Here is a 22395-nt window from a genome sequence, read left to right as displayed (position 1 = left end):
CCATGTAGGGCAGATAAGATTCTCACTTTTGCTTCTGTGTTATCAGCGATCAGTGCCACTGCCAGGCATGCAGAATTTCGCTTGGCCTGCATTTCCGTCTTCTTCAACAGTCTTGGTTACCTTTTCCTTCTGCAAAGGAACCTTAGTGCTGTTTTCTTGCAGGAAGGTCTCTGGAGAGCTTTTTTTTTTGCAGGGGGTACAAGGTTGTCTGAAATTTGGGTTCACTCCATTGCTGAATAGGACCCCTCTAGAATGTGCAAGAACTCTACTTACGAACCGACTGTCTCGACAGCATCCTGATTTGAATTTGACAGTGTTTTCTGAATGATGAGTGTCCACACACTCTCTTTAATCCATTTTCCCTCTGGAGTCCTCCAGTAACGATTTGCCACCCAGCCTCTCCCGGCTTTTCTGCAAAAGGCTACTTCATCTTGGTGACTGGACACAAACCAGTTGTTAACACTGAAACATTCTGTCCGTTGTGGACCTTGGTTTCTCACAGCCACCCATTTGTGGTGGGGGTCTTGTGATGTGCAGGATCATTCACACCTCCTTCCCCCTTCATAGCCAAAGTGGACTTTTCAGTGGGAAACCACACTCCGCTGTGGTTTGCGGCATTCCTTCCTGCTCAGAACAAGCTTTTCTGCCCCAGGAAACTCCAAATCAAAGAGTGTGGTGTTGAAGTCAGCCTGAGCTCCATGTCGCCATCAGGCGCATGCAATGGGGAACTTCTTCCTCTGCCATTCTGAGAAATGCAAGAGTCGTTCATGGGAATAGGTGGGGCTCCCATCGTTGTTTGAGCCAAGAAGTTTGCTGCTGATAGCAAGATGTTGAAGAACCCCACGAGACCCCCTTCCTTCGGCCTGCAGGATCCAGTTCTGTCAAGCTGAAGCTGCCACAGGGGTCTGGCCACCCTCCTGTTAAAACCACTCTCTTACTTAATTTCTAGGGGTGTTTTGGTTTCTCTTTCATAATTGAGCATTGCATTTTTATTTTTTTAAAATTGGCTCTTAGCCCAACCTGGCCTTTTGGCCCCCTGTGAGTCAGATTGCTGATTCCCCTGGCCCATAAATGAGTTGTTGCAGTTTAAATAGCTCCTCTCCTTTGATGTGAAGCTTCTGTGTTCAGCCACAGTTTTGTTTTCACCCCACCTCATATTTACAGCCAACTCTCGTGTCTTCTTTCGAGTTGCTAGAACCTTTTCTCCTCCTGACTTCAGGAGCTTGCAGTGAGTGAGATGACTGCATAACCCAAACCTTTTCTCTTGCATTTTGTGGGAGGGCTGGGTTCCTCTCCTCCAGCTGATTCTGTTGCCTTTGTGGCTTGAACCCAATTCCTGGGGTGTCAATTTATGAATGTTCATATCCAGGCTGGGGGAATAAATGGCTGTGTGTTTAAACCCAATTTCGTTGAGGTGGTCCTCCTGATTCTGACTCTCTCCATAGCTGCAGGAGTACATAGCAAACTTTGATTTTTTAAAATTTTATTTAAAGATGGAACACTGTTTTTCTTGGGATGGGGCCAAAGAGGACTTTTACTCTTCTCCAACCCTTCAAGATAATCATGATTACAGCCAGTCTTCCTTTATGCTAAGATTTGTTTTAGGGCAGCATTGAACTGAGCAACACTGGTGTTATTTAAATTCCCATTGCTGCTTTCACCCAAGGATCTTTTGGGGTTATTTTAAAACCAAGATCCACCCCTTTCCTGTGTGTGATATCTTCTAACAATCTGCTTTAGCCAATTTGGTTCACTAGTTTTTTTTCTTATTCTAGTTTTCCAGGCTCTCTCACGAAGACCTCAAGCATCCACGAACACTTTCCTGCTGCAGTCGCTAGGGCATGTGTATTCTTTATCCTGTGTCTCTCCCCCAAACCCTCCGTTTGGGGATGGTGGTGTTTTTTCAGTGGCTCTTGATCAGGATTTCCTCCCTTCTCCCTTTCCTGTGCCATCTGAACAGTATTGACCCGTAGTGGAAAGATAAGTTTGTTAGCCGATTCATCGTTTCTTTTTTAAATGTTTAACGGCATGTAATCCTTTTGCTTTATTTTATTTTTTAACAAAAAAGCCTTCAATAAACACGAACCTGATTATTAGCCTCATTTCAGTTCCTGGCTGTTACTTCTAGCTGCTGTACATACATAGGTGTCAGGGACTGGCTGGATGAGGAAGAGTGGCTTCCAGGAAAATGGCAGGAGAGTACAGTTTGGACCCAGGTTCATGGTGGTGGGAAACAGGACACGCCCCAGAGGAGGAGGAGAAGAGCTGGGAAATACTTGATGCTGCAAGTCAGGAGGGGAGGAACAGGAGGAAACACACAGAAACCCCAGCCATGAGCAAGGACAGGAGTCAGGAATAACAATAACAATAATAAAATTTATTATTTATACCCTGCCCATCTGGCTGGGTTTCCCCAGCCACTCTGGGCGGCTTCCAACAAAAGATTAAAAATACATTAAAACACCAGACATTAAAAACTTCCCTAAACAGGGCTGACTTCAGATGTCTTCTGAACGTTAGATAGTTGTTTATTTCTTTACCATCTGATAGGAGGGCGTTGTTCCACAGGGTGGGCGCCACTACTGAGAAGGCCCTCTGGTAACTTCCCTTCTCGCAGCGAGGGAACTGCCAGAAGGCCCTCGGCGCTGGACCTCAGCGTCCGGGCAGAACGATGGGGGTGGAAACGCTCCTTCAGATATACTGGGCCGAGGCCATTTAGGGCTTTCAGGGTCAACACCAACATTTTGAATTGTGCTTGGAAACGTACTGGGAGCCAATGTAGGTCTTTCAAGACCCATGTAATATGATCTCGGCGGCCACTCCCAGTCACCAGTTTAGCTGCTGCATTCTGGATTAGTTGTAGTTTCTGGGTCACCTTCAAAGGTAGCCCCATAGAGAGCGCATTGCAGTAGTCCAAGCGGGAGATAACTAGAGCATGTTTAATAGCAGCAACACCAGTACCAGCTCACAGCCTGTCTGTTGTGTCTGCCAGACCCACCTCCCACCCCTAAAACAAGACAATTGTTCCATGTAACAGAAAACCAGGCAGAAACAAAGAGGAAACTTACGGTTTTGAGTACTTCCTACTCCTTCCTCCCAGCTTATCATCTCTAGGCTGCAGTTCCCTTTCTCCAATGTTGTCTCCACGGAAGTTAGCAAGTACATTATTGGCATACTCATCCATGGTCAGTAGCCTTGGATCTGATTGGGTTAGATCAAGAATGGATCCCCCAAATCCATCTCCTCCTGTCTCTCTCTCCTCTGGGGATGGCAATAATTGTTCTGTGCACTGTACCTTTCACAGCCACTTTCATGTCTTCTGAGGTTGGCAACTGCTGTCCTAGCTCTTCTGGCCAAGAATCGGTGTCCAAGGTGAGAGCATGGAAGTGTGGTTTGTGACTGTCCTCCTCCTGTGTGTCTCATTCTTTCAGGGGTTAGACTCTTGCAATGGGCAATCTTTCTCCACCCTGGGGGCACCCCATCTCTCTTGGTGCTCAGTCTCAGTCAACTCAGCTCTATAAGTAACTCTGCATGTGAACCTGTTGCTTGGGGTGTGACTAGGCAGGCCTCAAGTTGCTGCCTCTTCTCTTCCAGCAAGACAACCAACTTGCACTTGCTTGTTCTCCGGCAGAATGACAAACATGGCACAGGTGTTACAGCAGCAGCTCCCTTGCCCTCCATGTCTCTGGTCCTATGCACACCAAGAGAAAGAACTCTGGGCCTCCCCCTTAAACTCCCCTGCTAAATGCCTTCGCCCGTTTGCAAGGTCTGCTCAAGAGCTCCCAGGATCTGCACTGAGCTAAGTTTGACTGCTGCTGGTTGCTTACTCCTCCCTCAGCCTGGCTGTGTCCGTGGTGGCAACAGTTGGCTGTCCAACACATTCCTGCTTCCCTCCACTGTCCCGCCAAGCTGCATAAAAAGCTGAACCAGTGGAAGGGGAGGTGTGAGAAGCAAAAACTGGGAAATATAGGCACAGGTGGAACAGACGATGGAGAGAGCACGATCTTTCTACCCAGCAGCTAGCCAGAACTTGGAGAAAGGAGAAATTTCTTCAATTTATCTCTCTTCCGAAGAAGCCCAGGGCAGCAGAAACGCCAGCCATTTAAAAACAAGAAAATCTAAAGCAGTTAAAAAATAATAATCTTAAAAACAAAACAACTACAAGCTCTTCCAGGTAAACACATTGTTCCATTCAGTGATCTTTGGGTTGCTAAGAGTGATATTCTTCTGCCACCAAATGCCTGGGTGTAAACAGGAATGTTTTCAAATGTCTCCTGAAAGTTAATAACAATGGTGGAGATGCGTCTTTCCCTAGGGGAGGGCATTCCACAACTAGGGAACCACCACTGAAAAGGCCTTGTTCCACGTGATAAAAGAATTAAGAGATCCAATGTGTATATTTTTGATCTTAATAATGTTCAGATGTTTTGCTTTTTATTGCATTTAACCTCTTACATTGTGGGGTATAGAAGGAGAAGCTCTTCTGCAGAAAGCAGTGACCATCTGGTTTATGTAACAGGTCCATGGGTTACCATCCTATGGGGGGGCGCTATATCCAACCTAAGATTTTTGCAGAGTGGGACCTATTGAAATTAAACCATGCATTTCAGTGGGTTGGCACTACACAAGAATTGATGTTGGATACACCTCAACCCAGTTTGAAATGAATATTGACAAGCGGAATGTGTTCAGAGGAGGGCGACCAAGATGATCAAGGGTCTGGAAACCAAGCTTTAGGAGTAATTCCTAAAGGACCAGGGGGTGTTTAGCCTGAAGAAGAGAAGACTGAGAGGAGATGGGATGGCCATCTTCTAATATCTGAAGGGCTGCCTCAAGGAAGGTGGAGCAAGTTTGTTTTCTCCTGCTTCACAGGGAGGACCCAAACCAATGAAAGTGCAAGAAAGGAGACTCAACTCAACATTGGGAAGAACTTTCTGACAGTAAAACCCATTTGACCGTGGAGTCGACTCCCTCGGAAGGGGGTGGGCTCTCCGTAATTGCAGGTTTTTAAACAGGTTGGATGGTCACCTGCCAGGGATTATTTAGCTGTGATTCCTGCATTGTAGGGGGTTGGACTACGGAGGTGGTCCAAAAGAAACCAGAGCAAGATGTTGAGCACCAGGAGTTGCCGGAAGGAGGCATACAAGGTGCTACCCAACCATCCTGGGGTCTCCATTCTGGATTTGTGTTGTGTTTACTGCTGAGCCTGTTCTTCTGAAGATATCCCGCAAGGCAGCGGAGGTTTAGGAGAAGAGTTTTCCTTCTCCTAGATGGGCTTCCTTCCCAGGTGGACAAACTCTCCAGCATGGGCAGAAACTGCCCCCTTGCCTGTTGGACCCACTCTTGGTCTTGTCCTTTCCATCCGCCAGAAACTGTCTTAGCATGCTGGGGAAGTCAAAGCCGTTTCCGGGATTGGGGCCGCTGTCGCATACTGGCAGCTTCTAGGAGCCACAGGTGGGAGCTGAGTGCAGGGTGGGGACCAAAGGTGGACAAAACCCCCAGAAGAAGCAGGTACCCCCCAGCAGATGTACCACCCCTCCCCTAACACCCCATACAGCCCATAAATTCAAAGTATGTCCATTGCAATTCAAGAAGCAATGTGGTTAGAGTGAAGGGTTACGACCTGGGAGAGACCAGGGCTTGGATTCCCACTTGGGGATGAAGCTCGCTGGGTGAGCTTGGAGACCAGTTGCCACCTGGGATTAAGGAGGGGGAGAACCACATAAACCACCTTAAGCTCCTTGGAGGAAAATGGTGGTGTATAAATGCAATAAATTAATATAAGAATAAAGGGCCCATTAATTTCCGTGGGTTTCCTCTGAGTAGGCTTTATTTAGATGCAAACCTGTATAACAAACAAACAGGCGTGGAGAAGAACATAGAATCATATAGTTGGAAGGGGCCCTGCAATAAAAAATAATGAAAGGTCTGGCCTAGGCTGCTCTGCGCTTGAAGGTGGCGCAAGACACCAAGACGTCAGCCCTCCTGAAAGCAGACTCCCTAAGATGAAATAGATAGGTCTAACTTGGCTCCATTCATTTGGATGGTTCTACTGAATAGAAGTTTAGTAGAAATTTAATTTGGATGGATCTACTGAATAGAAGTTTAGGCTCGTAAGAAAACTAATTCATATAATTATTTTTTGTTCTTGTTTTCATTATGTCTTTTGTGTCTCTCTCCCCCACCCCCATTTTTAAAATGCTGTAAACTGCCCTGAGATGTATGGATCATTATTATTATTATTATTATTACAAAACACAGAATTGCAGTAAGGAGTAGGGTGTAAGGAGATCACAATAATTGGCAATCTGTTTGTTTCAAAGTCCAGAACTGAAGCCTGCCTATTGATTGATTGATTGATTGCTTTCTTGCAAAGTCCAGAACTGAAGCACCGAAGCTGCTGCTGCTGCTGATTATTATTATTACTAGTATTACTACTACTACTACTACTACTATTTACTTATTGTAATTACAAAATATGTAACTGCAGCTTGGCGTAGGGTGGAGGGACCCCAATTATTACCAATAACAATAGGTAATAATCCATTTGATGGACTGACTGTTCGGAACTCCCGAATGGCCGCCTGTGCGCAGGGAAGCCTCCAGCGCCGCCCCCGAAGCTCCTTTGTTCGCCCTCGAGCGACGCGCGGGCCGGAGCTCGGAGGGGGCGGGGCCAAGTGGGAGGGGGCGCAGGTCACGTGGGCGTATAAAAGCGCCCCCCCGGCCGTTTCCCCCTCCCCCGCCCGGTAATTTGAGGAGGGGGGAGCGGGGAAAGCCGGCGGAGAACCCGAAGGGGGGGAATAATAGTAATAATAATAATAATAATATTGGCAGGTTTAATAATTGGGTGGGGGGTGAGGGCTGAAAATAAAGTGGGGTGGCGCCTGGGGGCTTGTGGCAGGTGAATAGAAAGGTGAGGTGGATAAGGGCGAAATTGGGGAGGGGGCTGTAATAGGGGGACCCCAAAGGCCCTCCAGTCCAGCCCCCCGGGAATGCGTGAAATAAGGGTATCCTGAGGAGAATGTGGGGCGTAGGCCTGTGGGGGAGCTGGTCAAATTGGCGGGGAGGGGCTGCCCTGAGGAGCATTCTGGGGGCGGGGGGGGGCTGCAACTGAAGACCAGGGAGGGGGTTTCCTGAGAGGAATATTTTGGGGTTGGGGTGTCTTTTGTCCTAGGAAGGGCGTTGTTTTTTGTGGGGAGACGCCCTTGCTTAGAGGGACAATTATGGAGAGAGAATTTGGGGATATTTGGTGGGGGGAGGGAGATGTCCTGAGGGGGTGTGTACACACACACGTACACACACACACACACACACATATAAATATGGGGTCATTACAGGACAAAGAAACAAAACCTCAAGGTGATTTTTTTTGTGTTGGGGGGGGGGCTAGGGTTCCTTGCACTGGCCTGCTTTCGAACTGCTAGGTTGGCAGGAGCTGGGATTTGAATTGCCAACTTTCTGATCTGCAAGAGGCTCCGTAGTTTAGACCACGTTGACTATTGTGGCAGCAGCAGGATTCAAGGATCGTCTCCCATGTCAGACCTCCTCAGATGAAATTCAACAACTTAGGCCCAGTTCTTTATTTTGTATTGCAAAACTTAGAAAGTTTATAAACTTAATAAAGAATAATAAGAATAACCTCTAAGTGGTTTGCAAAAAAATATTGAAATGATCAATAAAGCACGGTTCCAAACAACTAAAACCTTTCAAAAGGTAATTAACCCTAGCAGCAAGAGATTAAAACACACTTTGTCAGCATTACCTTGCATTACCTGACATTACATATTTTACATTATCTTGCCAGTTTATCTTACAGGACTATTGTAAGGTTAATGGCAAGATAAGGACCGCTCAGAATGCCTAATGTTAATTATTTTTTAAATTTTATTTCCACATTTATGTACACCACTTCATTATGAGAGAGCCCCAAAGTGGTTCACAAAAAGAAAAATTAGATTATCAATAAAAGCAATTAAAAACAGGTATTCATAAAACATTTCAAAGGTGATTGAAATCAACAGTAGCACTAAAATCAAGGATGCATGTGACTCCTACATGTCTGGAGAGGCTTGCCTAAACAAAAAATATTTTAAGCAGGTTCCAAAAGGAGTGCTGTGGAGTTGCCTGCTTGAGGTCAACAGGCAGGAAGTTCCAACGTGCAGGTGCTGCCATGCTAAAATTGTTGCCTTCCTACAGCTGTGGCAGGAGTTTTATTTGGCACTTGTAACCATGTTATGGGTCTGTTCTGAGTATAAGCCGCCCAGAGTGGGTGGGGCATAATTTTATTACTACTACTACAACTGCTATTATTATTATTATTGGAATTTGTTGGATACCACCTCTGGAAAATGGCATCCAACCAGCTGCACAAATATAAGCCCTGGGACACCTGGCTTGCCAGTAGTAGATGTGAAAAGGATTTAGGCGTCTTAGTAGATCACAAGCTGAACATGAATCAACAGTGTGATGCAGCAGGGAAAAAAGTGAATGCTATTCTAGGCTGCAGCACTAGAGGTCTTGTGTCCTGATGAAGGGAAGTCATAATCCTGCTCTGTTCTGCAGGTCAGATCACACCTGGAGTCCTGTGTCCAGTTCTGGACGCCACAATTTAAGAAGCAAAAATGGTGATTGGTATTTGTGTGCGTGTAAGGGCTCTGTTCTAAAGGTAATAATAGGTTGGCTGGGACCCGGGAGACCTGGCTTTGGATCCACACTCAGCCATGAAGCTCCGTAGCTGCCCTTGAGCCAGTCACTGTTTCTCAGCTGAATCTGCCTCTTGTGAGGCTAAAACGGGGGGCAGGACAGAACCATGCACAGCTTACATACAAATGCACTGGCTGCGCTGACTGCACTGGCTCCCGGTGGAGTACAGGGTCACGTTTAAGGTGCTGGTTTTGACCTTTAAAGCCCTATGCGGCCTAGGACCCTCCTACCTACGGGACCACCTCTCCTGGTATGCCCTGCGGAGGACCTTAAGGTCCACAAATAACAACCCTGGAGGTCCCAAGCCGCAAGGTGGTTAGATTGGTCTCAACTAGGGCCTTTTCAGTACTGGCCCCGACTTGGTGGAACGCTCTGTCACAAGAGACTAGGGCCCTGTGGGACTTGACATCTTTCCGCAGGGCCTGCAAGATGGAGCTGTTCTGCCTGGCCTTTGGTATGGACTCAGTCTGACCCTTAAGTTTCCCTTCCCTTAGGGTTTTGATCTATGGGCTAATTTTAAAATGAGGCTGCATTTTAAATTGCATTTTAACCCGTATTTTAATAAACTGGTTTTTTGTTTGTTTGTTTGTTTGTTTGTTTGTTCTCTCCCCCCCCCATTATGTTTTATTGACATTTTATTGGTGTTAGCCACCCTGAGCCCGGCTGTGGTTGGGGAGGGCGGGGTATAAATAAAAATGTATTATTATTATTATTATAAGAAAGAAAGAAATTGTCTAGGGTTTATTGTAAAGTCCACCGTAGAGACTGCAAACATTGCCGTATGAAACCTTTGAAACCGTCTTTTGCACCTCAGGTTGTTCAAGGCTACTGAGCCAACGCGGGAGAGACTGCAGGGCTCTGCAACAAAATGTCGGGCGTCATCACAGCCTTCTTTCACCTTCTTGCCCTCTGGGGGACGATCCGGTCACTCAACAACACACAGGGTCTTCTGGACTGTGTACCAAGAAAAACGGTGGTGTACCACTGTGGGTGTCCCACGACAATTGTTAATGAAAAGGGTGCTGAGGCAGTCTGTCGGACTCTGTCAGCCTTTGCCAAGCTGGTGCCCTCCAGAGGTTTTGGACTGAAACTCCCATGAGTTGGAGGGCACCAGCTGACAAAGTCAGGGCTAGGGAGATCTGATACAACAGGGCAACTTCTTATTTTCTTAGAAGGGATCGTTTTCATTATTGTTATAGCTGGGGTAACAGTGCATATTAGAAAGTAATAAAATGTAGTATTCAGATAATATTTGTATATGAAGGGAAAATACAAGCTTCAGAATTGTGCCAGGCAAAGAAGTAATGGGTTAGTTTATGCAAACCAACCTGGCCAGGCTAGCTGAGGCTAGCTGTTAAGGAACAATGGGGAACCAAGCACTGAGCTATTAAGAATTGTCTGCTCACCCAGGAGTGGTCAGAACTGGCAGGTTGCCAAGGTGGCGGTGGGTGTGATGTAACAGGAAAATTTGTTCTTTTTGAAATCCAAATGTTTGCTGGAGGTGGAGTGTAGGAAAGACAAGCTCCTCCTGAGTTGAAAACACTTTAAGGGCACATGAGATTGGGTCCATAAAATGCTGGAGGCCACATAGGGTATTGCCCCTCTGTATTCTAAAGCTAACTTATTTACATCAGGTTGAATCCGGAGACTTGCATTTGTTGAACTTGGGCCCCACCAAAATCAATGTGAACATTTAAGCACAGCAAAACCTGAGTCCCGTGCATTTCCATGAGAAACTTGGGGCAGCTGACTTAGTTTGGATTCAACCCATCACCTGTAGACCAATTTACCACTGGCAGGGAACAAAACAGAAAAGCAAAGGCTTGGATCTTTGTTCCACACGGAGTAGACCCACCAAAAGAAAGCAATGCAAGAGAAACTATAAGTAAATCTCTCTGTTTTGCAGCAGATAGAATTATTATATGATATATAATTATATAATTCTACATCAGATCATTATGATTATAGTGACAGTAATGTTCGCTAATTTTTAATGCTTTTACTATAAGCCATTTTGAGCTCAGCGTTGCTGGGAAAGTGGAATGCAGATACCCAGATAGTCGTTTTCAAGTCATGTTTAGGCCTTGTCTTCTCTCTTCCATTTATATTCCATTTAAATTTCATTGTACACAGGTTGTACATTGACAATAAAGGCATTATTATTATTATTATAGCTGAGAATTTTAACGTTTTTTGGAAACAAGGACTATCACATTTTTCCACCCTCTTCCTGAGTGAAGAAACCAACATTTTGTATGTGGGAGCCAAAGGCTATATCCTTGCTTTGGACTTGAGTGATATCTCTAAAGAAATAACCAGGGTATGTAATATTAATTTATTATTATTTCATTGTTTAAAATATTCACACTTGTGTGTCTTTCAGGAGACTTTTTGCAAAGAAACCAAATTGTCAGATTATTTCTAGTCCCTTGTTTTCTTTTATTTTTTAAAAAAAGTAAAAAAAGCCTAACTTAAAAGCTTTTTATGTCAGGGCTGGGAGGTGGAAAATAGGAACCTGCCTTGCCCCGGGTGAGATGACTTGTCCATTTAGTGCAGCATTGTCTACTCTGACTGGCAGTGGCTCTCCAGACTGAGAGAAGGTCTTTCCTAATAACCTGATATCCTTTTACCTGGGGATGACGGGGAACCTTCTGCCTTCGTGGCATGTGAGTGAGCCCCCTTGCAAGGCAAGCCGCTGAAAGAGCATCTATGGGTGGGCGAATATGCCCTAAAAACATAACAAAAAAAGCTTCACAGCTCTGGGAAAAACTGGAGAAAAAAAGCTCAACAACTTTGCCCCAAAAGTAAGCCTAGTACTTCTACTTCCAGCCCAGGAAGTGTTCAGCTAAAAGCAGTGGTGACTATAAAGTAGAAAATGGAATTGGTCTGCAGTCTCCGTTCACTCATCCTAATGTTTCATTTGCTTTTGGGTTCCCAGGAGGCCTGGTTTGCCCCAGAGAACAGGAAGCTTGAGTGCCTTCGACGAGGAAAGAGTAAAGTAGGTCTTGGTCGTGGTGCTTCTGGGTCACTTTAGCAATGTGGGTCTCTGTCCAGGAACAGGGTGCAATCCACGGACTCCAATTGCCCTCCCTGGAGACGGTAACTCTCCGGAGGCAGATTTGGGACCTCTGGCTGCAAATCTCTTAAGACCCTCACCAGGTTTAGAAAGCTGCCTTATACACTAAGTCAAACCTTTAGTCCATCTAACCCAGACTGGTGACTGGGAGCGGCCACATAACACCAGTCCTAAAGGAACTACACTGGCTCACGGTACATTTCCTAGCAAAATCCAAAATGTTGGTGCTGACCTATAAAGCCCTAAATGGCCTTGGCCCATAGACCTGAAGGAGCGAGGGTCTTCTGGTGGTTCCCTCACTTCAAAAAGTGAGGTTACAGGGAGCCGGGTAGAGGGTAGCAAGATGGGACACCCTCCCATCAGATGTCAAGGAAATAAACAACCATAAGACTTTCCCAAGATATCTGAAGGGATATCAGTAAGTTTTTAATGTTTGATATTTTGCTGTGTTTTGATTCTGTTGGAAGCTGTCCAGTCAGATGGCCGGGGTACAAGTAATAAATTATTATTATTATTATTATTATTATTATTATTATTATTATTATTATTATCATCATCATCATCATCACCACCACCACCACCACCACCACCTACCCCGACGGGCAGTGGCTGTCCAAGGCATCTCTCTCAGTGAGTTGCTGAGTCTTTGAATGAATGAACAAATCCCTGCTATCTTCAGTATTGTAAGTCAGGTGACTTTTGAGTCTAGACTTGGCTGCTTAACTCCAGTAGCAGAATAGCTTTCAGAGCTACATGTGCTTTTGATCTGTTTCTCCCTTCCCCCCACTGTTTCATTTTGTGTGTGTGTGTTGTTGTTTTTTAAAAGGCAGATTGCCAGAATTACATCCTCATTCTGCATAAGATAAATGCTACCAGCTTATATGTTTGCGGAACCAATGCATTTTATCCTGCTTGTCGTTACGTGGTAAGTTTGCAAAATAAGCTTCGTGGAACACCTATAAGTATCGTGCCCTAGTGTCAGGGACTGGGCAGATGCAGAGGAGTGATGGAGACCACCTCCCCAGGAGCCTTCCAGAGAGGAGGAAGGGGCAGATAGTGTAGATCTACAGGACTGGTTCGACACAGGGCACACCCCAGAGGAAGAACAAGAGGGAAGAAGTTGGGAAATAATGGGAGATGAGAATCTAGGTAGCATTGAGCAGGCAGAGCCCGAGCAGTCACTGGGGAGACTCCCAGAACCCATTCCCTCCCCACAAACCAGGCATTCACTGAGAATAGCAGAGCAGAGGGATTGGAGGCAGGTGGCCCTGAACAGCAACTGTATGAGAGGGGAGGAGTCTGATGAACAGGGAAGTACGAAGAAGGGGTGTGTCGTGTGTGGAGCTTCACTCAGAGCAATGTTAGATACTGAAAGGTGCTTGGTTGCCTTGCCTTGGCATCTGGAATAATAGTAAAAAGAACTAAAAAGCCTGTGTTTTCTCTGCCTTTCTGCTTTCCTGGGCAGTCAGCCAGGAGCTGTCAACAGTACCCTGACACCTCCCCTTTCTCATATAGTGTAGTTGGGGGAGGGCCGTAGCGCAGAGGGGGAGCAACTGCCTTGAATGTAGAAGGCCCCCAGGATCAAGTCGCCAGTGGCACCTGCAGCTGGGGCTGGCAGAGTTTCCTGTCTGAAACCCTGGATAGCTGCTACCAGTCTGTGCGGGCGATACTAGGCCAGTTGGACCACTTGCCTCAGTAAAAAGCAGCGTCCTGTGTTAGCTCCGTTGGTTAGCGCATGGTGCTAATGATGGCAAGGTCATGGGTTCAATCCCCTTATGGTCCAAGAGGTCTTTGGTTCCTGCTTTGCAGGGGCTTGGACTAGATGATCCTTGGGGTCTCTTCCAACTCTACAATTCTATGATTCTATGTTCCATGATCTGTGAGTTCTGTTCCCCTTAAAAGCATTATTTATTTGTTTATGTTGCTTTAAAGCATATATGTCTAAAACCCTGTTCTTTGAGCAAAGCTTTCAGTAGCAGAAGTGCTTGATGTTTTATTGTGTTTTTATATTTTGCTGGTAGCTGCCCTGAGTGGCTGGGGCAACCCAGGAGAGTCCTGATGGTTGAACAGAGAGGCCTGCATCTGTTCGCCCATCCCCTTCTCACCTCTTGCCCCTTCCATCCCTGCCATGTGGCCCCCTGAGGGAATGTGGGCTTCACCTTGGCTGCTGTCTCTAAACAGAAAAGCTCGGCTCATTTGGTTTTGCTTGGTTTGCAAATAGGTCATGGACAATAGGAAGCTAAAGCTGCTGTCCAAGGTGGTAGAAAGCCGGGGAAGATGCCCCTTTGAGCCGAGGACACGATACACGTCTCTGGTGGTTGGTGAGTTTTCTCATTGTCACAACACCACCACGGAGGGAGCTGAGATCTTTCCCACTTAGTCATGGCTGCAGAGTGCTAATTGTTCCAATTAGGTGTCTGGGGATATTTTGGATCTGGTGTGTCCTTTCAGGCCTTGAACAAAAGACTGGCTTGAAAAGGGAATCAGAAAGCCGATTTATTTTTATTTTGTTACACACAGCCCAGTCTGTCTGCTTGCATAAAGCCAGCCTCCTCCCCCACCCCACCCCGTGGACTTTCCCCAAAGTTAGTCATGTCCATCCATTTCAATGGATCTGCCCTGAATAGGGCTAACACTGGATACAGTTCTGAGATGCTAACAGCATTTTCCAGCTCCACCCACCTTTAATCCTTCCATCTTGGGTGCTTAAGATTTTGAATGATTCTGGGTCATGATTGTAGCCAGGATTTATGTTAGACGGGGGCCAGGACACCCACCTGTCATCATCCTCTGTCTGGCTCTGTCTAGCAGATTTGGAATGAAATGTCTTCTTTTGACCCCAAGCACTCAGAAAAATCTGTCAAAACATTTGGCTGGAAACCCAGCCAGATGGGCGGGGTATAAATAATAAAATTATTATTAAATTATTATTTCAAATATTCTGGTTATTTATACTTTTAGTTAAGTATTTTTATTTATTTACTTGATTGGGGGGGCAGCTGCCCCCAGGCTACGCCCATGTGCTCGCTTGCCCTGCTTCTGAATATAGCCATCAGCCTGTCATGCACACACAAAATACTTACCTGTTCTCTGTCATTAGTGCCAGAGATTTTTAAAAAGCCTGTCTCTTTATTCTCCTGCCCAGACGGTGCACTTTATTCCGCCACTTCAAACAACTTCTTGGGTTCAGAGCCAATTATACTACGGAGTTTGAGGAATCCTTTAAGGACGGAATTTAAAGCGTCATGGCTTAACGGTAAGTCTCTTTTTAAAAAAAGGTATGTCACTTTAACCCCTCCGCCAGGCAGATGTCGCCAATTAATGGAGCTTGGAGGTGCAGTGCTTATTTCGATCTCGTGACGGCATCTGCCCGCCTCTGCCTCTTGTCATGTACTGGGCCCTTTGCACATGCAATTAAATCTGCCATTGTTGGAAAACACACCCCCTGCCTCGGCATCATCTGGCGAGAAAGCGGCGCAGCAGCCAAACGCTATGTGCACAGCTTTTCTTTACATGGTAGCTTAAAAAGCAGGTTTTCATTAAAACACCAAACAGATTTTGTTAAAGGGAGATCTTTAAAAAAACAAAACAAACCATCAAACCAGGCTAGTGCTGGAGGGGATGTTAAAAGTAGCACAAGTCCATGTTTTAAAATACAGTATCCCAGTCCTTAGATTGAAAGAGATCCAGGGAACTGGTGCACAGGTTTGGTTCAGGAAAGATTTGGGTTGGGGGTGAGTAAAAACGTGTTGTCACTGTGTCCTCCACAGTCGGCTGACATTTGCTTACGCCCCATTACTGTGCATGTGGTGCATACGCTGTTAACCCTGCAGATAGGGCTGAGGTGACAGCAGCAGTTGGTGCAATGGCTAATGAGGTCACAAAGGCACACTAGAGCAAATGGAAGTCAATTTGGGCTGGCTCCAACCCCCTGCAATGCTTAAGGACCACCTCTCCCCATATGAACTGACCCTGATCCTGTGTTCAACCTCTGAGGCCCTTCTTCATGTTCCTCCTCCATGAGAGATCCAGAGGGCAGCCACATGAGAACGGGTCTTTTCGGCAGTGGCTCCCCATCTGTGGAGTGCTCTCCCTAGGGAGACTCACTTTGTGCCTTCATTACATATCTTTAAGATTTCTCTATAACCAGGTCTTTGGCTGATTAACATTCTATGGTCTTTTCAATGTGTTTGTGGGAGGGGGAATTATGAGTTTGTTTTTGTTTTATTATGTATTTTGTGTTCTCATTTTGCATTTTATGTTGTGAAGCACCCTGTGAACTTTTAAAAAGGATGAAATATACAAATTTAATAACTAAATAAATAAATACCGCAAATGGCATCGAACCACCTATGGATGCTATCACAGCCTCTCAGCCGATTAGCTTTGCAGGCTTCCCTGCTGCAAATAAGCAAGCTACAATATGGATGACCTTTCATGTCTCAACAATAAGCACCATCTTTCAGCTTATTAAATTTTGTTATTAAATTTTTAACTTGCAATCAAGTTCCTCCCAAGGGGGCTCCGTCACCGATGTTTTTGCAATTTGTAAACGTGCTCCCCGTGATTAAGCGCTTCCAAATCAGATAATTAATCCATAAATAAAGTTCTTTAATCTGTTGACAGGCCTATTTTCACCCATTTTCCTTGCCATCAGAAAGGCTTTATTTGCTCTGCCTTGTCGCAACAGAAAGGAGATGCAAGGCAATTTAATTAATTTCTATAAACGGCCCCTTTATTTAAATGAGGGCAAGAATGTTCTCATTTAGCCTGAGTGATAACAAACTGTCCTTTCTATGAAGGAGTAATCTAGGTTTCTTTGTACCGCTGGATGCCTGATGTTAATCTATGCTGATTTTTGCTGTTTTGCAAGTTTCAACACAGAAGGGGAGAGAGACCCAAGCAAGGATGCACAAAACACTTGAAATTTTAAAATAAGGGAATTCATCTCCCTGCTTTTATTCGGTTTCAGGGCCTCTTGGAAATCACTGGACGATTATGTTTCCCCTTTTTCTTCTTGATGACTGCTGCGTGCTATTTTATTGTTATTTTATTGCGCTTTATTGCATTTCTGTACACTGCCCTGGGAGTCTTGCACTGAGTGTCGGAACGTCTAGAGGAGGGATCTTTCAAGTGTCTGATGAAGTGTGTTTCATTCCATAAGATTTTGGGAATGTAAGAAGAGCCTGACCTGATCCAACAGACTCTTCTTATGTTCACATGATCCATTTAGGAAAAGGGCACTTCCCCACCAGCCTCAGTCTGCCCTCACTTGTCCCCCACCTGCCTGCCTTGTTTCTTGTTTTTTTTTGTTCAGTCATTTAGTCATGTCCGACTCTTCCTGACCCCCTGGACCAGAGCATGCCAGGCACTCCTGTCTTCCACTGCCTCCCGCAGTTTGGTCAAACTCATGCTAGTAGCTTCAAGAACCCTGCCCAACCATCTCGTCCTCTGTCGTCCCTTCTCCTTGTGCCCTCCATCTTTCCCAACATCAGGGTCTTTTCCAGGGAGTCTTACCAGTCTACTGTTGGGCTCCCTGCCTTCCACCCTACCCATCCCCATGGGCGCCAGGTGTCCCAATGAGAATCCCACAAGTAAGACGGACACACAAAAGCAACTCTTCCCTCCTGAGGTTTCCCTTGCCTGCCTCTGACAGTGGAGGAAGGGCAGAGCCATCATGACTGGTAGCCATGGATAGACTTCGCTTCCTCCTCCTCTTTTGAAACCATCTAGGTTGGTGGCTTATCACTACTGATTAGGGCTGGGTGATACCTGGTTTTCAACATCGCAGTGTATCACCAGCTAAACATCGCAATATACTGATACATCAGAATGTCTGAAATAGGGATGGAGATGGTTTTCAGCTTTGTGATATATCAGCAGCTATACATCACAATATGCTGATATATCACAATGTCTCAAATAAGAATGGAGTTATGTAGAGGCATTGGCTGGCTTCATGGTTTTTCCCACATTGTGATTTTTCGCGCGCGCACACACACACACACACACACACACACACACACACACTCTATATATATATATATATATTGCCAGGTCAAAAATTATGAAACCGATATCACAATATGGGCTTCAAAGTGGTTTTGAACAATATATCGATGCTATAACATAATTTTTGTTGGATGCTGCAGAACTCTTCCCCCCTCCCCTTTTGGTATCAGAGGGGGTGGATTCCCTCCTAAAAGAATCATGAAGTTTGGAAGTCTGAGTGGTGAGAGTACGGTGCTTCAGCTGGTTAGGATCTCTACCCCTGACATTGAACAATAACCCTCCATATGACCCTGAAAGTGGCTAGGTTCCTGGTCGCTGTCCTTACCCAAAAGCGTTGCCAGGGAGCACCACAAGCTAATTAAGGCGTAGTATGCCATTCCATATTATAGTATTTTATTGTTATAGTAGTGTTTTAGCGGCTGTTTTTTTCCACGTGCACAGGCTGTTATTTATGTCTTGTTTTTATCTGTATGGGCCTACGGCTGTAATAAATTATTATTATTATAAATTATTATTATTGAACAATAACCCTGTGTCATTGTCTTCTTCAGAGCCCACCTTTGTTCACATGGATCTCGTGCAGGAGAATGGGGCAGGCTCCGACTCGGACAGAGTTTATGTCTTCTTCACAGAAGCGGCGGTTGAGTTTGACTTCTATGACAAACTTCTGGTCTCGCGGGTAGCCCAGATCTGCACAGTGCGTACCTGGACCCCTTGATTGTCTTACCAGTGCGGGAAAAGGTCTCCATCCCTAGGCTAGAACATGGCACCTTCAGTTCTGTGTGGAAGGGGTGGGAGAAAGAGAAAAGGGGGTGCCAGGAAGAAAAGGACGGGCCCCATCCACTTTAGCTCTGACCCTGCCCACTATTGGCATGAAGCTCCCCCAGCCCTGCCCAGGGAATGAGGCCCTGATTCAGGGGAGGGGGAAGAGTTGCTCGCTGCCAGCTTGTTGGGTTATTTTCCACAGGGTGATCTCGGTGGGAGGCGCACCCTGAAGAAAAAGTGGACCTCGTTTCTAAAGGCCACCCTTGTCTGCTCAGCTCCTGAATCAGATTTTCAGTTCAATGTCCTCCACGCCGTCTTCATGATCAAAACCACCAACTGGCAGGAAAGCATCTTTTATGGGATTTTCACCCAGCAGTGGTAAGATTTTCTCACAGCTGTAAGAACACAAGAGGAACGCTGCTAGGCCATCCTCCTGTCCTCCCCGTGGCCAAACAGTTGCCCCAAAGGGAAGCCCTCCAGCAGGGCCTGAGCCCAAGAGCCCCCTCCCCGCCTCTCGTTTCCAGCCCCTGGGATTTGGAGGCAGAGCCTGGACATCAGGGCCAGAACCTGAGTTTCTTTTAAAGCCATCAAAGTTGGCAGCCGCCACTGCCTCCTGTGGCAGGGAGTTTCATCGTTTAAATATTTGCTGTGTGCAGAAGGACTGTGTTACAAGAATTCTAAGGTCTCAAATATACAATAAATGTTCATAAATGCACAAGGTAAGCACACATACATCAGTTAATAAATCACATGTCTGAAATTGTTCTGTGGGGCAGTCCTGATGCCATCTTGATTCTTTGTTGTTGTTTAGTCGTTTAGTCGTGTCCGACTCTTCGTGACCCCATGGACCAGAGCACGCCAGGCACTCCTGTCTTCCACTGCCTCCCGCAGTTTGGTTCTTAATAACCCAAAATATTTCCTCTACAGAAGGAAATATATCGGAGAAACCTTTTCACTTACAAATCCTACAAAATCTGTTTTAAGGGCACATTTGTGTATGAATAGGGTGGGCCTCTGACCCGGATTGAAGAACTAAAGTATTTAACATCTCAAAAAAATGGCCAGGCTGCCCAGGTAATGCAGTCAGTAAAACATTATCAGGTATCCTGGCAGACAGGAGAGATGACTGCACACTCAATTTTTTGTGCTGGAAACCCTCTTTCTGTGATGTATGTATGATGCTTTTAGTTCAGTCTTTGGCTAAGGGGTTGGGCAATGTCTAAAGTATTTAAAAGTTTCTTCACACTTTGTTCTTGCTCTCTCACATCCTTGCAAGGAGGGCGGGGTACTCTGTTGCAACAGAAAAATAAAGACCTGCCTTGTTTTCTCTGGATCCTACCTCCAGCCATTCTTCTCATGGACTTAGGGGACTCAGAGCTCATTGAGGAGTTGGGCAGCAAAAGCCAACCTCCAGTTTTTCCTTCAAAAAATGGTGGGGAACATGTGCTGTTTTGAGCATAAAGCAGAAACCGCAGCTACACCAGCTTTCTTTGCGTGTTTTCCCTGCAACTCCCAACAGCCCAGATAAGAGCACATGGCAATGATGACAGAACTACATCAGCCATCCCACAGGAATGGCAGAAAAAGCCTCACTAAAGGCCCCCTAACATGGCAGCAACACAAGCTTTTATTGAGGTCTTGTGAATAATTGACAGATACAACTTAAGGGCGGCCCACATTTCGGTAACCTGGTTTGACTCAAGGCAGAAGTCTCCTGTGTGAATAATTTTCTCCCCACTGCCCCACCCTTTCTGTTTCTGACTTTTTCATACGAAGAAGCTTTGTCACCAAAGGATGATTGGGAAAAGTGGGCATCTGAAGATTGCAATTGGCACCTGAGAAACAGTTAATGCATCATGCAGACTGTGTGGCCAAGCTGTGCTGTTGTTGTTTCCCCCCGGCCTGTAGAATTATTGTTGCCAAGCCTCTGCTGGAGCAAATGGGAGAGAAGTGCCTGTTTCTGTAAACAGTAAATTGGTAAAATAACCAATTCTTTGTTTATTCGGGAAGCACTGTAGTTCACTGTGGTGCGCCACCCGCTTTGCATACAGAAAGTTCAATCTCTGGCATCTCCTGTTTGGGGGGAAAAGGTTGGAAAGGGAAAGATCTTTCTCTGCCTGAGAAGTTGGACCATGCTAGCTGTACAATCTTTGGCTTGTTGGACAGCCAAGGATAAGGCAGCTTCATAGGCTGAGCCCAGATCCCCCCCCCCACCTTCAGAGATGGCTGCTTCTTGCATCTCTGCATGATTTGCTTCTTCCACTTCTGAAGAGTGGGAGGGAGTTTTCATCTTATTTGTGGGCAAATTTCTTCATCAGACAAATCCTTTGGTTCCAGAAGCACGGAGGCATTCTGGAAAGACATGCTCTATCGCAGAACTTATTTCCTTTCCATCTTGTTTCAGGGGGAGATTGGACATCTCCGCCATTTGTGCGTTCAGGATGGAAGCTGTTCAAGACCTCTTCCAGAAAGGAAACTTCAAAGGCCCCCTTGCCGTTGAGAATTCACATGCAAAATGGGTGGTGCACAGGGGAGAGGTCCCCACGCCTCGCCCGGGCGCTGTAAGTTGTCCCCCTCCCCTGGTTGACCATTTATGCCCCCATGTGGTAAGTGTTCAAGTGGATATCACTTGTACCAAACAGGTGAACGTCTGAATAAAAGGAATACTGTAACCATCTTCCTTTTTCTAGTGCCTCGACATTTCTGCCAGGCACCAGGAGGGATACAGCTCTTCCCTTGACTTGCCGGACAGAGTCCTCCAGTTTGCCAGGGACCATCCCCTGATGGATGGCACCGTGAACCCCATTGGCCGCCAGCCGATGTTGGTCAAAAGAGGCGTGCGATACACACATCTTGTGGTAGACCAAACTAGTGGCATGGATAATGCAACGTACGACATCCTTTTCCTAGGGACAGGTAGGCCAACTTCCTAGATTGGGAATTGCCAGCATGGCACAAGCAGGCGCCCGTGTGCCCTCTGCTACCTCCCATGGAATCTGCTGAAGGTCTTGGGAAACATCTCAAAAACCTGCCATGCTTGAGAGACTCTTTGCTTTTCCTGCTCAGTTCCTTCTTGTGCTGACTCAGTCTTTCTCACATCAAACACTCCCTCTCTAAACATGCCTTCCTTTTGCTGGGTGCCAAGGTGGGACGGTCATCCTCCCATCTGTTCCAAACAAAGGAGAGGGGCAAATAACTTCTTTCTTGGAGTGAGAGTGGTGGGGGCTGATGTAGGCATCCCCCCCCTGCAAGGTTGGCAGGGCGGCTACCAGGAAGCAGGGGATATCCCCATTTTCATCAGAGAAACGTGGGAGGATATGGAGGTTATGCGACCCCTGAGCCGAGGAGATAAGTAACTACACATACCTTTAGAAGACATCTGAAGGCAGCCCTGTATAGGGAAGTTTTTAAAGTTTAATGTTTTATTATGACTTTTTATATACCTATGTTGGAAGCCACCCAGAGTGGCTGGGGCAAGCAGTGACTTTACCAAGGTCTTTTTGGCTTCTTTATCCGATGAATAAAGCACCTTTTTAGGAGGGCAGGAGACTTAACCTCACATTTTTCCTGCTTTTGAGTAATTTAGACCATGTTTCCTTCAAAACAGTGGTCCCTTCTCTTCTTCTCCCCACCCCATTTACTTTAATTGGAGTTTAAAAGTGTGCTTGATTTTGTGCAGATAAGGGCTATTTGCATAAAGCTGTCAACCTCCAGGGGGAGATTTTCATTGTGGAAGAGTTACAGCTGTTTCCATCTCCAGAGCCTGTGCAGACACTCAAGCTGGCTGCACAAAAGGTAGGACATCTGCCCTGATCCATCCATTCTGGTTTCTCTCAGTT

At 46.0% G+C, this 22395-nt stretch overlaps 1 protein-coding gene across 3 annotated transcripts; it reads left to right on the top strand.

The window, feature by feature from the left end:
- Nucleotides 1-6652: 6652 nt before the first annotated feature.
- Nucleotides 6653-22382, top strand: LOC309524483 (semaphorin-4D-like). 3 transcript variants are annotated; one of them, XM_082242426.1, is made up of 12 exons: nucleotides 6653-6746; nucleotides 9518-9689; nucleotides 10878-11023; nucleotides 11642-11701; nucleotides 12606-12704; nucleotides 14001-14100; nucleotides 14925-15035; nucleotides 18343-18488; nucleotides 18759-18934; nucleotides 20961-21117; nucleotides 21247-21472; nucleotides 22236-22382. In XM_082242426.1, exons 2-12 carry the CDS (start codon nucleotides 9572-9574, stop codon nucleotides 22367-22369), a joined length of 1473 nt encoding a protein of 490 aa, XP_082098552.1. In that variant the 5' UTR covers nucleotides 6653-6746; nucleotides 9518-9571; the 3' UTR covers nucleotides 22370-22382. The 3 variants fall into 3 exon arrangements, with proteins under 3 accessions (XP_082098552.1, XP_082098553.1, XP_082098554.1); XM_082242427.1 differs by lacking the exon at nucleotides 11642-11701; XM_082242428.1 differs by lacking the exon at nucleotides 12606-12704.
- The last annotated feature ends 13 nt before the right edge of the window (nucleotides 22383-22395 follow it).

Source organism: Podarcis vaucheri (assembly GCF_965113315.1).
Source record: "Podarcis vaucheri genome assembly, contig: HAP1_SCAFFOLD_319, whole genome shotgun sequence".
Classification (NCBI taxonomy): Eukaryota; Metazoa; Chordata; class Lepidosauria; order Squamata; family Lacertidae; genus Podarcis; species Podarcis vaucheri.
The sequence above is the reverse complement of the archived record's forward strand: the minus strand, read 5'-3'. Positions and strand labels throughout refer to the sequence as shown.